The sequence below is a fragment of the Hippocampus bargibanti genome, linkage group LG01, assembly GCF_051943395.1.
Source record: "Hippocampus bargibanti isolate YZ-2025 linkage group LG01, ASM5194339v1, whole genome shotgun sequence".
NCBI classification, from domain to species: Eukaryota; Metazoa; Chordata; class Actinopteri; order Syngnathiformes; family Syngnathidae; genus Hippocampus; species Hippocampus bargibanti.
Genome location: NC_142734.1, coordinates 26,165,238 through 26,180,557, shown reverse-complemented (window position 1 = coordinate 26,180,557; position 15,320 = coordinate 26,165,238). Strand labels below are relative to the sequence as shown.

The 15,320-nt window shown below is 42.7% G+C and overlaps 1 protein-coding gene across 1 annotated transcript; it reads right to left on the bottom strand.

Moving 5' to 3' along the window:
• Nucleotides 1-221: 221 nt before the first annotated feature.
• Nucleotides 222-14,264, bottom strand: LOC148903607 (CDK5 and ABL1 enzyme substrate 2-like). The gene is made up of 9 exons (XM_089005729.1): nt 13,254-14,264; nt 6,479-6,571; nt 6,309-6,386; nt 6,103-6,202; nt 4,603-4,774; nt 4,240-4,337; nt 2,001-2,107; nt 1,734-1,938; nt 222-1,627 (listed from the first exon to the last, which is right to left on the bottom strand). Exons 1-9 carry the CDS (start codon nt 13,739-13,741, stop codon nt 1,487-1,489), a joined length of 1,482 nt encoding a protein of 493 aa, XP_088861855.1. The 5' UTR covers nt 13,742-14,264; the 3' UTR covers nt 222-1,486.
• Between the last annotated feature and the right edge of the window lie 1,056 nt (nt 14,265-15,320).

The following is a 15,320-nucleotide window of genomic DNA, read 5'->3' as shown; positions in this document are numbered from 1 at the left end:
TCTTATTTTGAACTACACAGTGAATGGACCTGCGCACCCAATTTTTCAAATGCCAATTTCTTCTTTTCCTTTTGGCTTTTCCGTACAAAGGGTCGCCACAGCGAATCAGTGCCCTCCATCTTCAGAGGTTTGATTTGCATGTTTGTTTACCAAGCTTTTACGTCGGATTCCTTCCTTTACATTGGACTGGCACAAGAAGAAACTGGCTCATGTCCCCTTGTGGCGACAGAACAAGCAACTCTATGAACTTAATAAAGATGAAGATGCTCAGGAAAAGGCTCCTAAACACCAAATAGTCAAAGCATCACTTAAAAACATGTCTAACTCATAAAGGCAATCGTGGGATTCCCCAAAAGAGAAACAATGTTAATTGAGCATGTTAAAAAAATATCGACTGCCAATTTAATTTGCTAATTATTTTTTTCATTATGCCACAAAAAAAAACCCTTCCAAGTGACGCGCGCACACACACAAAACATAAATAAGGACTGGTGACGGGCGCAGGTTGAAAGCTTGCGCAGAACGAAAATAGTCGTGGTAACCGGAAGTTCCGTTTCGAGTCGCCTGTTGGTGATGTTTTGGACACATGACCGGAAGAAATCAAATTGGGGCTTTGTGTGTTGAGGAGGGAAAAAATGGCGGGTTTGTGGGGTAGGTTGACCACCTGATTCCAACAATGAGTTTATCAGACTGCGGTCAAGCCAGTCGCCACTCGCAAAATTGAAGTCAAGTGGGCCGCCACTTCGATTCAGCACACTGCATTACGGTAGTTTTCGGTGAGCGAGTGGCGTGGGCTACCTTCAAAATAAAAGCGACAGACAAGCAGTTTCTTGGCTATCGGGGGAGAATTAGAACTCTCAGAACAGTGCCAAGAAGCATTCTCAAATGGAGATCGAAAAAAAATCTCTAAAAAAATATGTAAAAGCTAGAAATTGATATGCTCATGGGTTTCTGTGTGTAAATAATTCTTTGATTCGTGCTACAAAATGATGAAAAGCATCCAGGACCAGCTGCATCGAAACAGATTTTAATCATTCACACAATACAAAAAAACAGATTTATTTCAACAATTCTCCACCAACATTTATAGTTGTTTTAGAATTTTGACACCACAAACTGTTCTTTGGACAGAAAATTCACAAACAGCACGACAGCTAATAACCAGCGCAGTCGTAGGCACTTTGATACTTGCGCATCCGCGTCAAAGAGCAAAATTCCTGAGATATCAAATGCTTACCGGTGATGCACAACATACACACACACACACGCACGCACACAAAACAGCAAAAAACATGACATGGAGCTGCCATTAAATACATTAAAGTTGTCACTTGCCACAATCGACAGGTCAACGTTTCATCATTCGTGTCACAGTGGGTTTAAAAGGCATATTTAAAAAAATGTGACTTGGGTTTTTAAAGTGCAAAAAATCCACATTGAAAATGGAAATTTGAGCTCCCTGCCCCTACAAATCTTAGTTGCGGGACTAGCCCTGCTGCACCAGTCGGCGGTAGTGCGGCATGACTTTGCTGTCGGGCAGGTAGAGGCCCATCTCCAAGGCCACCAGCACGGGGAACTCCAGAGGAACCAGCTCCCGTCTGTTGAGGCGGAAACGCTCTTCCAGTTTCTGTCGAGGTTTAGCGCAAGACGGTTATGTAAAGCAGGAGTGTCCAAAGCCCCGCCCAAATGAAGCCATGTCGGATGAAGGTTTTGGACTTGGAATGACGACTCACCTCAATGAGCTGCTTGACTTCGTGCTTCCTGAGGTCACTGCTAATCTTGGCGGCCAGCAGCACGCAGGCGGCCGCCACCAATTTCCTGTTTGCCTTGTTGAGGTGCCCCCCCAACACCAGCTTCTCAAAGTAAACAAAGGCCATCGCTATGGTAACCGGCTGGAGGCCGCACTCCTCGCTCACGGCTCGCATCTCCCTCTTCAGGCTGATAGCGAGCAAAGGTTAGTGTTTTTTTTGGGGGGGGAGTGGGTGAGGACGTTTCTGTACCTTCTGATCTTGCTGAGGGTCAGTAGGATGTGAGGGAACTTCTCCTTGAAGGTGTCGTTCATGTCCTTCTTCAGGTCCGAGGGTTTGACGTACTCAATAACCGTGGTCTGAGAAAAGTCCAACAAAAAGTTTTGACTGAAATAAGGATCATCACATCTCATAAAGAAGAAAAGGGAAGAAAGCCACCTTGTCCAAATGAAAAGTGCTTCAAAAAATGTACACCAGTATGGCCTGTCAATCAACATCACTAAGATGTGAAAAAGATCTATTTGGTATTGAAATAGCAACGAAATATTAGCATCAGTGTGACACATTCGATTAAAAAAAATACATACATACATACATACATACATACATACATACATACATACATACATACATACACACACACACACACACACACACACACACACACACACACACACACACACACACACACACACACACACACACACACACACACACACACACACACACACACACACACACACACACACACACACACATACATACATACATACATACATACATACATACAGTGAGACCTCAACTTACAAACACCTTAAATTACAAACTTTTCGTCTTACAAACGTCAAATTTATTAAAATTAAACCTTATAAGAAGCACTATTTTCATGATACACACCCACCACGGCTGGCGGAGTGATCTTCGGCGGAAGCACACGACCGAACAGCACCAGAGGTTAAGTTACCAACAGTCCTTATGGAAGGTGACTCTCCTTCCATAAGCCATCAACGACCATCAAAAAGGTAAATAAAACTTTATTTTACAGCACAGTTTATTTCTTTAATTACAGTCCTCATGTAATGCGCCTCTCTTTCCAAACAGCAATTCCCTTTGACCTTCGACTTCCAACGCCATTCCATCCAGCCATAAATGACCATCACAAATGTAAATAAAGTGACTTTCTGATACAATGCAGTGTATTTCTTTCATTACAATACAATAGCACATTTATTATACATAGAATAAGGTATGTTGTGTGTAGTTTTAAGGCTTATTTAGTTGAAAAGTATATTTTATGCAAACCCGGGAATGGATTATTCCCATTTTAATGGTTTCCGATGGGATTTTTTTTTTTAGATACACACTTTTCGCCTTCCACACTCTGTCTGGGAACCAATTAAGTTCGTAAGTTGAGGTCTCACTGTACATACATACATACATCTTTTTTTCTTGAAAAAGTTGTCGGCCACCCGGGCGGAGACATTCTAAATTGTATGCCCAACGTAAAAGTTGCACGCCCCGGGCGTCCGGGCAGGCAGTATTTCAGACACTGTATTTAGACAACTTAAAGGCCACAATATTCCGTGAAAACCTCAAAGGAACATTAAAGTTTTAAATAAGGAAGATTGATAATCAGCTCTGAAAACTATATTGATTATTGTATTATGATCAACTCTGATAAAACCCGGGAATATTTTTGAGCTGATAAAAAGGCAGAAAATACCACACATTATACCATTCTGCAATTTCTATTTGGCTGTTTGACATCAAAAGGAAAATGATGGCAAAATCGGACTTTTTTTTGTTTCCGTTTTTTGGGTGCATGATGTAACCGCAGCCTTTACTGTAGTGCCTTATGATACGGTGCACCTTATGCATGGAAATTTTTTTGAAACACATCATTCATTGAAGGTGCGCCTTATAAGTGGAAAATAGACCATTCATTGGGGGTGCGCCTTATACGTTGGAAAATACGGTATTCTTAAAATATTGTAAGATGTTGGATTACGGCAGGGGTGTCCAAGTCATTGTTTGCAGCAGGCCACATTGTCATTCCAGTTTTCTCTCAAGGGCCGTGATGAATTTAGGGAAGTCATTAGAATGTTTCATCCTCTCCACATATTACATCTCAAGCACTCAACAAATGAATGAATAACTCGTTTTCAAATCTGAAGTCAAGAATAATTACTATCACACAAACGCTTGTGGTAAAAACGACAATTTGAAATTTTGGTTCGAACTTTAGCAAGCATCCTGTCACTTGACATGTTAGATTTGCTTTTGCAGGCCGAATAATATAATGTGGCGGGCCAGATGAGGCCCCTTGACTTGAACACCCGTGGATTACGGGTTCCTAGCAGCCTTCATCTTTTAACCTTACCCGTCTCACGTTAACAGAGCTCAGTTTTTGCCACAAGCGTTTGTATTCTTTCTTTTTTAACCCCTTCCTGAAAATGACGGGCAGCCGTAGAGCAAAAAAAGCAACACTCACCACGTAGGACGCAAATATTAGGACCCTCTTGTGTCTCCCGCATGGCCACTGAGGGTCACTGAGCAGGTCGGGGTCGTACTCAACCGCTTCGTCCGCATCTAAAATCAAAGCGTGACAACGCGTGACACTTCAGACAGCACAAGTCACTTCTGTCCCATGAGGGGGCATGGCGACACCCTGACAGATGGCGGGCGCACACAAGACACCGAAGGAGAGAGAAATAGAGGGAGAGAAGGAAGGAGAGAGACATTGGGCAAAAAGGACAACTTTGCAACAGGAACAAAGTCCGTCTTTGAGCTGCTCTCTGGCCGTGACCTTTCGTATCAGCAATGAAATATGAAGATGAGGTGGACGTGCACGTACGCAATTCTTGCGGGCCGGCGCTATTGAGACGGGCCAGGCTGAAGGTCCTCGCTGCCCTCCCGTGGAAACGCGTCGGCGGGGTGTGGGGGGTGCTGTTTTCTGGTGCACCGCCGACGCTCCGCTGTCTTGCCAACGCGTTGGTCGGGTAAAGGAACTGAGCGTAAGAAATGGCCTGCGCAAGGAGGGGGGGGGGGGATCACAACATTGTTTCTTCACAAACTCGACATTTTCAAAACAATAATTTTACTAAGAAGCAGGCGTGTTTGTCTGAGATCTCCACAAAGGCTGTAAAATAGTTAAAAAGGGCTTTAAAGGACAACCGACGCCTCCGGACAAGTTGTGTCCATAATTTATCAAATGACTTCTACTGGGCGTATTTTACAAAGATTCCACCGCATATAGCTATAGTTTACGTTTTAAGACTTGCGCTGAATATTAGTTAGGAAACAAAAAAATGGTGTCGGTTGTCCTTTAAAGGAGTTTCTTTCTAGACTTGGAACTGATTACTTTTTGTTACATTGACTATAATGGGACTCCACCAGGGGTCAGCTCTGAGCCCCTTCTGATTTGCTATGGGGATGGACAGGCTGACAGACGATGTTAGACAAGAATCTCCTTGGACCATGATGTTTGCAGATGACATTTTGATCTGTAGCGAGAACGAGGAGCAGGTGGCGGAGAAACTAGAGATGTGGAAGTATGTCCTGCAAAGGAGAGGAATGAAGATCAGTCGCAGCAAGACGGAATATATGTGTGTGAATGAGAGGGATCCAAGTGCAAGAGTGATGCTACAGGGAGAAGAGATAAAGAAGGTGGAGGATTTTAAGTACTTGGGGTCAACTGTCCAGAGCAATGGAGAGTGTGGAAAAGAGGTGAAGAAGCGTGTCCAGGCAGGCTGGAGCGGCTGGAGAAAAATGTCAGGTGTGATGTGTGATAGAAGGGTTTCAGCTAGGATAAAAGGAAAAGTGTATAAAACGGTGGTGAGACCAGCCATGGTGTTTAGACTGGAGACAGTGCCACTGAAGAAAAGACAGGAAGCAGAGCTGGAGGTAGCAGAGCTGAAGATGTTGAGGTTTTCTTTGGGAGTGACCAGGTTGGATAGGATCAGGAATGAGTACATTAGAGGGACAACTCATATTAGAGGCTTTGGAAGGAAAGTCAGAGAGGCCAGACTGAGATGGTTTGGACATGTCCAGAGGAGAAAGAGTGACTATATCGGAAGAAGGATGCCGAGCCTTGAACTGCCAGGCAGGAGACTGAGAGGAAGACCAAAGAGGAGGTTTATGGATGTTGTCAAAGAGGACACGAAGGTAGCTGGTGTGAGAGAAGAGGATGCACAAAACCGGGATAGATGGAGGACATTGATTCGCTCTGGCGACCCCTGAAGGGAAAAGCCGAAAGGAAAAGAAGACATTGACTATCATGGGAAGTGCTGTTTCGGTTTTTGAAGAGATTTCTGGAATGGATTATGGTTAAAATATTCGCTTTGACTGTACTTACTTTGCCGCACGCATCCGAAATGTCCGGCTCGGCGCCCTCCAGCGGTAGCTCAGCCGCTGCCGCCGAGGACTGCCTTTTCTGCACCTCCATTTTCACATCGCTGTTCACAGAAAATAGCCCGCTGGGGTTTGTCATTCGTTTGCTAGCGAGCCACCCCAAAGGGAAAAGGTGGCGGGGGCACTGGGTTGGTCTGCTTTCACACATACCTGAGCTGAGCAATCTCTCCGTAGGGCAGCACAGAAAAAGCGGCGTAGAGCGACCGCCTGGCACAAATTAGCATGATCCTGCGGGAGGAATGGGTGGGGGGGCACGGAATCCAAAATCGTTCAGGCCTTCATCGCAAAAAAAAAACATGGGTAAAGGACGCGGGACTCACCTGCACCCGCGGGTGTCATACTGCCTCATGCTCTTGATGAAGTGGACTTTCTTTGGCACCTTGGCTCCGGGGGAAGCGCAGACGTTCCGAGCGCTGCAAGATTGATAGAGATTCGACAGAATAGAAGTTATCATATTTAAAAGTTTCATGGTGTTATATGCTTAGTGAACATGTGTGACTCGAGTACACAATTGAAGCAGAGAGAAACCTGGGGTCAATCTGAGGTCAACAGACACAGCCTGTTAACCTGTCATTTTCATCTCGGAGAACTGGCCTTGAACAGAATTTAGGACTTGAAACTCCCTCACAGGAAGAGCTCATTAGCCGGGTTACAAATCTATCAGTTCAGGGAAAGACAACCAATTAAAATGTCTATGCTATGTTGTTTATAGCTGTTGGTGCTTGGGACGTGGTATTCAAATCAAGAAAACTATGTTTTACTAATGTAATACTTAAAGGACAACCGACATCACATTTTGTTTCCTAACTGACATCCGAAAAACGTTTTATAGCATCTAAAATACCCAAAACACGCAGTATGATATTTTTAGTCAAATGCAAAACACCAATAAAAATGACTTAAAGTGTCCAAAATCTGTAAAAAAATGTAGCTGCGAATTGGGCATTTTCCAAAAGTCCCGCCACCAGTTCGTGACGTCACGCCAAGACGTCTTGCATTGCTGAAGAATCAAAACAATGGCTTCAGTTTCAGAGAATATGCTTTCTTGTTACACATCCAGTTATGAATATGATTCAAATAGTTCTGAAGAGGAAAGCATACATGTTTGCAATCGATTAAACAATTTATTCCATGCCATTTTGAGGCAACATTGGGGGGAAATGTATCACCAAAAAAGAGGCAGAAAAATGGCGACCAAGCTCCATGTGAGGAATTAATCAGCCCTTTTCCATAGGCTGATAAATTCCTTACATGGTGCTTTGTCGCCCTCTTCTCCCTCTTTTTGGTGCAACACGAAGTTTTCAGACCAAACAAGTACAGCAAAATGCATTGACGTGATGGAAGTACTACTACAATGTGTCCTTTTTTTGGTCAGGGGCGTTCCTTCAGTGACGTAGGGTGAGGACTTGTCACCAACTCAAAAACAAAAGTTCCGGAATATTCAGCGCGAGTCTTGAAACGTAAAATATAGCTATATGCAGTGGAATCTTTGTAAAATACATTCAGTAGAAGTCATTTGAAGCCGTTTTACAAATTATGGACACAACTTGTCCTGAGACATCGGTTGTCCTTTAAATTTGCAAATACAATGATACCTCAGTTTACGAACCCCTTGTTTTACAAACTTTTCGGTATACGAACGTTAAATTTATAAAATTTTTACCTTGGCATATGAACTATTTTTCGGGATACACACGCGGAGCCGCCACAATGAATGATGTGTCGTTCGCGAACGAGCTCGTTCTCCTCACAAGAAAATGGCTGCCGGCTTGTTTTGGTCCTCTATTCCCCACCCCCAGTCGTCGGTTAAAGCCACGTGATTGGTCAAGAACGCAGCAGTGAGGGGAGGTGTTTTAAACATTAAAGAGACAGGCAGACGACAGAAAGGGAGTGAGAAAATGGATAGAAAACAGTGACATTTGGATTCGTTTCAACTTTGATAGTTCAAAGGTAGAGTGTACACTGCAAGGTTAAAATTCCCATCAACCAGGCTACACAAATAACCCGCACAATCCATCTGTACACTTGATGCAAAAAGCTATCAACCCAGCTAAACAAAACACAATTCATGAGGAACAAGGTAAAATTATCACAGAGAAAGCACCTACAAGGTATCATTCCTCAAGATGGTGAAAGAAGAAGGCTACGTTCCTCATCAAGTGTTTAATGCTGATGAAACCAGCCACTCCATTCCATCAAGCCATCAACGACCATCACAAAGGTAAATAAAACGACTTTATTATACAATACAGTTTATTTCTTTAATTATAATACCATAGCACATTTATTATACATAAAATAAGGTATATTTTGTGTAGCTTTAAGGCTTAGACAATTAGAAAGAAGAAAATTGTTATATGGGGACCTGTGAACGGATTATTCTCATTTTAATGGTTTCCTGTAGGAAATGTTTTTGGGGTATACACACTTTTCGCCTTACACACTCTGTTTGGGAACCAATTAAGTTCGTAAGCCAAGGTATCACTGTACTCTCTATAGATAGCTTGGCAGAGGGCTGCAGAATTTGGGCGTCTGTCTTGAATGGCTGCATCCCCTGCCGCCAGTAAAAGACAATCTTCCTGTGTTCGAGCTTTGTCCGATTGAATATCTCTGACAGATATCAAACGCAGGGATCGAACGTCAACACAAAGTCAACACTGAGTTGGGTTGGAATAGCCCCCTTGAGTACGGGGAGGGGGAAGGTTTGAAAATGGGAAGATGGTTCTTTGGTAAATTGATTTGTGGTGAGGAGGTGCTTATTGAAAAAAACCAGCGGGACCCGGGGGGTTCACTTTCATCTTTTTTTATATAATGAATAGGCTCAATTTTCCGTTCATGAAAATAAAAATGTGATTCACACAGCAAAACTTGATCATTGTTTTTTGTTGGTTTGACGTCAAGATGGCACCGCAAAAGTGCAGCCTTTACAGCAACTCCTTGATTTTGTTCTTTAATTTCTTCTTTTTCCGTTCTAGGTCTTTTCATAACTGTGCTCTTGTGAATTTCTCAATTGTTAGATTAGTAAAGGCTAACATAATCTAATCTAATTATCAATTATCATACCCCCCTGGTGTTTTTCCTTTGTTATTCGCAGACTTTCATTTGTTACTACTTGCCAATGTAGTTGAGTAATCAATTGTGGGTTTTTGTTATGGAAAATTTTAAAGGCATTTCAAGTGCTCGGGTCATGTTTTTTGTTTCTTGTAATTTTCATGAGAAACACGTTCGCGTGATCATGCGAGTAGACAAATCTCAAAATAGTGTTGATCTTATCTAAAGATAACAAGCATTGAGATGATTCCCTTGCTAGAGAAAAAGCTTCAAGAACACAGGTGTCAAAATCATCTGGCCCGCCACCTCATTTTATTTGGCCCACGAAATGATATCAAACTTGTAAAATTTCATTATGATTACATGATTGTTAAAGTATGTACCAAATTTTAAAATTGTCGTATGAAAACCACAATAACAGTCATTATTCTTAATTTTAGATTTGAAACCTACTGGTAGTTATTCATTTGTTGTGCACTCTAGATGTGGAGGGGATGAAACATGCACGATGTACAGTGAGACCTCACCTTACAAACACCTTATCTTATGAACTTTTCGTCTTAAGAACGTCAAATTTATGAACATTAAACCTTATAATAAGCACTATTTCCATAATACACACCCACCACGGTTGGCGGAGTGATCTTCGGCGGAAGCACACGACCGAACAGCGCTCCAGCCGGCGCTACTTTGCACACCCCCTCTCATTGAATGCACACGTCGATCGCCTATTTGGAGCTTTTTGCTGATAATTTTACTATGATGGGACCGAAAAAAAAACACCACAGGCTCGTGTTCAGCCCAAGAAGACACAAAATAAAATCACAGTCGCTGAGAAGAAGGAGATAATTGAAAAACACGAACTAGGTGTGCGTTTCAAAGTCAAAGTCAGCTTTATTGTCAAATATGCTAATATGTATGTTTGTGTGATTTAGTGGCCAAGCACGGCTATGATAAGTCACACAGCGACGGTCTCGGGCAATCGAAGAAGTTGAAAAACTTCTGTTAATTTGGATTCACGAAAAGCAGCTATCCGGCGACAGCGTGAGTAAAGCTATTTTATGCGAGAAAGCTCGGCTAATTCACGCCGATATTGCCATGCGCCAGCCTGAAAGTTTCAGCGCTTATTGAGGATTTTAAAGTCAGTAACGGATGGTTCGAGAACATCTGAGGGCGAGGAGGAGAAGGCAATGTTGGCAAAGTGGAATGATCTGCAGGCTTTCACCGAACAGTTCCATCCAGAAAAGACTGGCTATGACAATCATCAACATGATGAACGATAATGTGATGCCTCAGCTTCGTAAGACCTTACAAGTCAGAAAGCAACAGGTGTCAATTAAGAGGTTTTTAATCAGCAAAAATGATGAGGAGTCTCCAAAGAAAAAAGAAGAGAAGCCACACCAGAGGTTAAGTGACCAACAGTCCTTATGGAAGGTGACCGTCCTTCCATAAGCCATCAACGACCATCAAAAAGGTAAATAAAACTTTATTTTACAGCATAGTTTATTTCTTTAATTACAGTCCTCATGTAATGTGCCTCTCTTTGTGACTTTATGATACAATGCAGTGTATTTCTTTCATTACAATACAATAGCACATTTATTATACATAGAATAAGATATGTTGTGTGTAGTTTTAAGGCTTATTTAGTTAAAAACTATATTTTATGGAAACCCGAGAATAGATTATTCCCATTTTAATGGTTTCCTATGGGATTTTTTTTTTAGATACACACTTTTCGCCTTACACACTCTGTCTGGGAACCAATTAAGTTCGTAAGTTGAGGTCTCACTGTATAGTTCTTTAGGAAACATTTTTGCACAGTTATACATTTCAGTCAGTCCTCTGACATTTCTATTATGCCTAAAATACTTTGTATGTTTTCACACACACACACACATTTAAAATCGCTGCTGTAGATTGCAAATGTCCCCATTCTGGGACTATTAAAGGCTTTCTGATTCTGATTCTAATGGTTTCCCCAAATTCATAACGGCCACTGAGAGGAAACCGGAACTACAATGTGGCCCGCCGCAAAAAATGACTGACACCCTTGCTCAGGAAATATTTTGAAGTACAGTACAGTATTCTGACTCTGATGAAGGCGGAAGTGCACGCCAAAACATGTCAGCCAATTAAACAACCGAAAACACCACTGTCTGTAATAAGATAATCCGTTACAAAATAAATTATAAAGAGACAAAATGAACTCAACACAACTAGTATTTAACTAGTACAGGGGTCGGCAACCTTTGCGACTCAAAGAGCCATTTGGACCCATTTCCCACAGAAAAGAAAACACTGGGAGCCACAAAATCCTTTTGACATTTAAAATGAAGACAACACTGCATCTTTTCATCATCGTTTTTTACCTTTATATATGCATAAACAAACTATAGTGTGTTGCATTTGTGAATCAATGAACTGTTACAGAGAAGCGAAATTACATTTCTGCACGCAACAAAAACATTTTAAACTCCGAAAAAAGACGCTAACTTCTCATTACATATTAAGCATACCGGTAAACCCGTCTCGTCAGCAGTGAAGGCGAACGAATCTGCCCACGTATCATTAAACGTTCTGTTTTCTTCAGCCACTTTTCTTTTCTTAGATTTATCCATATTTGGCCTACCTCAGGGTCGAAAATTTCAAGAAATCGTGTGCAATTTGGCGGCTGTGACCGGATATACGTCCACTGTTGATGGTTGTGACGTATATTATGAGTGACAAAAAAATTGAATGTTTTATTTTGTATTATTTATAATCACCATAGTCTTTAAATTTAGAATTACATTTTAAAAACGAACGAACTAAAATAATATACATTAAATTAAATACTCATTTATTTTCTAAAGCCGCAGGGAGCCGCAGCAGGGGGGTGAAAGAGCCACATGCGGCTCCGGAGCCGCGGTTACCGACGCCTGAACTATTAAGTATTTTGAAAGTTGGAATTGAGCTCCGGAATAGGTGAGCCTTCATTCCACTTCCATCCGGGAATAAGTGACATTCCCAAAGCCTCTGTGACTTAAAGGACAACCGATGTCAATTTTTTGTTTCTTAACTGACATCAGAAAAACGTTTTATAGGATCTAAAATACCCAAAACATGCAGTATGATATTTTTATTCAAATGCAAAACACCAATAAAAATGACTTAAAGTGTCCAAAATCTGCAAAAAATGAGCTGCGAATTAGACATTTTCAGAAAGTCAAGCCAAGACGTCGCATTGCTGGAGAATCAAAACATTGGCTTCAGATTCGGAGAATATGCTTTCTTGTTACACATCCAGTTATGAATATGATTCAAATAGTTCTGAAGAGGAAAGCATACATGTTTGCAATTGATTAAAGAAGTCCTTCCGTGTCATTTTGAGGCATCTGGACTGCAATGTAGTGTCCCAGAAAAGAGGCAGAAAATGGCGACCAAGCTCCCTGTGAAGCCCATTAAGCCTGTGATCAGCCCATTTCCACTGGCTGATAAATTCCTTATATGGAGCTTGGTCGCCTTCTTCTGGCTCTTTTTGGTGCAACATGACGTTTTCAGACCAAACAAGCACAGCGAAATGCATTGACGTGATGGAAAGACTGCTACAATGTGTCCTTTTTTTGGTCAGGGGCATTCCTTTTGTGACGTCACGTACGGACTCGTCACCAACTCAAAAACAAGACTTCCGGAATATTCAGCGCGAGTCTTAAAACGTAAACTATAGCTACATGCAGTGGAATCTTTGTAAAATACGCTGAGTAGAAGTCACTTGAATCCATTTTATAAATTATGGACACAACTTGTCGTCGGTTGTCCTTTAAGTCATCTTGAAATCATCGAGACGACCTTGGCTCGTATCCCGGAGTTGAATCTGAAGAATACTTAAACCTCTCCCCCCCGCCCCCTCAAACACAATAACTAAAACGCCTGCGTACCTTTGCTACCTGTGACGAGCGACGGCGGCCATTTGGAACATTTATCGGCGACACCCGAGGAGACGCGTCTCCATTTTCACTCCCGGACGAAGGAAACGGTCGGGACCTACTGCGAGGCACCAACCTGGGCCGAGAATCTCGAGAGTGGCCGGCGGGCAGAGGGCTCCCGTCGAGGCCTGAGCGACCCCGGGAGACGCAAGGCGGTTGAGCGGCGCCGGTCAAGGGGAGCAATGGGCTTTCCGGGCGCACGTAGGCCGCGCCGCCGGTGTCCAAAAACACATCGTTGGCCCCGACAGACCTGAGCGGAGGAGTGCAGAGTCCGGGAAAACTGGACGAAGAGCTCCCGACCGATGGCACGGGCTCCGCCACCTGCGACGGCGGTCCGAGGCTCTCTGTCGGCGAGGACCGCGGTAGTTCCTCGGCGGCTTTTCGAGCAGCCTTGTCGTTGGTGAACGGACATCGAGGCCGTCCATCAAGTGAGATGTTACTGAGAAACAAGACGGCCGCTTGTCTCCTTTTGGAATCTCGGGTTTTCCTTCGTTGCTCTCGCTGCGTTTTGGTCGCCTTGCTGCTGCCGCCAACGGCCTGACGGCAGCAGACAGCCGTCGCCATTCTACTTGTCCACGGCACTGAAGGATGGTGGCTGCTGCTTGCGCTGAGGGAAGTGACGTAGAGGAAGGCGGTACCACGACAAGGCTAACCTCTCCCCGCCCCTCCCTCTCTTTCGTTCTCTGATTCTCTGAGCTGATTGGATAATGCATATGTCTGACGATCGACCATCTACTTTTGTTTTTTATTGGTTGATTAGCCTCAGAGCAGGTGCAAAAACATAGCTATATTTGTCTCCGCGTATTCGACAATTATAAACAGTTTTATGCCTGGGTTTACAAGCGAAAATGGGATCTCGACCAAACTGAGGGCACCTGAATGCAGCACTCGACTCCCCTCCGCATCCTATACGTCACTTCCTCGTGAGTCTTGTCATTGTGATCAACGCATCATCCTTGTGAGCAGGCACGTTTGTATTGTTCAACCATGATAAAAAAGCACACATTGATTACATTGATTCTAATGGGAAATGTACGTACGGAAGAGGAACAGGGCCACCGAAGAAAAAAATATGGTTGTCAAGATTCTGACTTTATTCTCAGAATTCTGACCTTAAAGTCACTTTAAAGTCAGCGAAGCAACAAAAACAAAAACCCAAGATTCCAAAAGGAGAAAAGCGGCTGTCTTGTTTCTCAGTAACATCTCACACGATGGACGGCCTCGATGTCCTTTCAACTATAAAGTTGAAAGTCACTTTAAAGTGGCTTTAAAGTCAGAATTCTGAGATTAAAGTCAGAATTTTGACTTTAAAGTCAGATTTCTGACAATAAAGTGAGAATCTTGCAAACCATTTTTTTCTTCAGTAGCCCTAATCCTCTTCCGTTTCGACCAAATCAATTTTCCAACAGGTTTCTGGAACGCTTGATGGTCAAAAAGCCAGGTTTGACTGTACCAGAATATTGAGGCAATTGGAGTTTTGTGACTTCCTTTTTTGTTTGCTTTTAAATCAACTGAGCACACACTTAAATTGTCAGTAAAGCTAATGAGAAACGGCGAGAAATGAGCAGGTGCTGATTGATTTCTATTTACAAACTTTTCCTTTGTTGCTCGGCCCCACCAAGGTGGCCAACACTCCAATTCCCCATGTGTGACCATGAGTGTGTTAAAACACCGCACCGGGTCCAAACATCAGGAGATCAAGAGCCGTACTCAGCGTAAAAAAATAAAAATGGAAAAGAGGGCAATAGTCAGGTAAACGCAGCTCTTTATTGATCTTGATTTGAGCTAATTTTAAACAGATTCTTTTCTTACAGGCAGTGTATTAATGTAGGTGTTTCAAATACCTGACATGTTTCGGCGTATACTTCCGCCTTTGTCAGAGTGTCATGGATGTTGTCTGACAAAGGCGGAAGTATACGCCGAAACATGTCAGGTATTTGAAACACCGACAATACACTGCCTGTGAGAAAAAAATCTGTTTAAAATTAGATATCAAGTAGATGGGATGAACTTAATACAACTATTGAATTGACCTTCTCATTTTGCGCTATTTTCTTGTCCGCCAGTTTTTCAAAGCTTTTTAAGTCTTGATTTGCATTTGAGGTACAGTTTACCCATCCATCCACCCACCCACCCAACCACC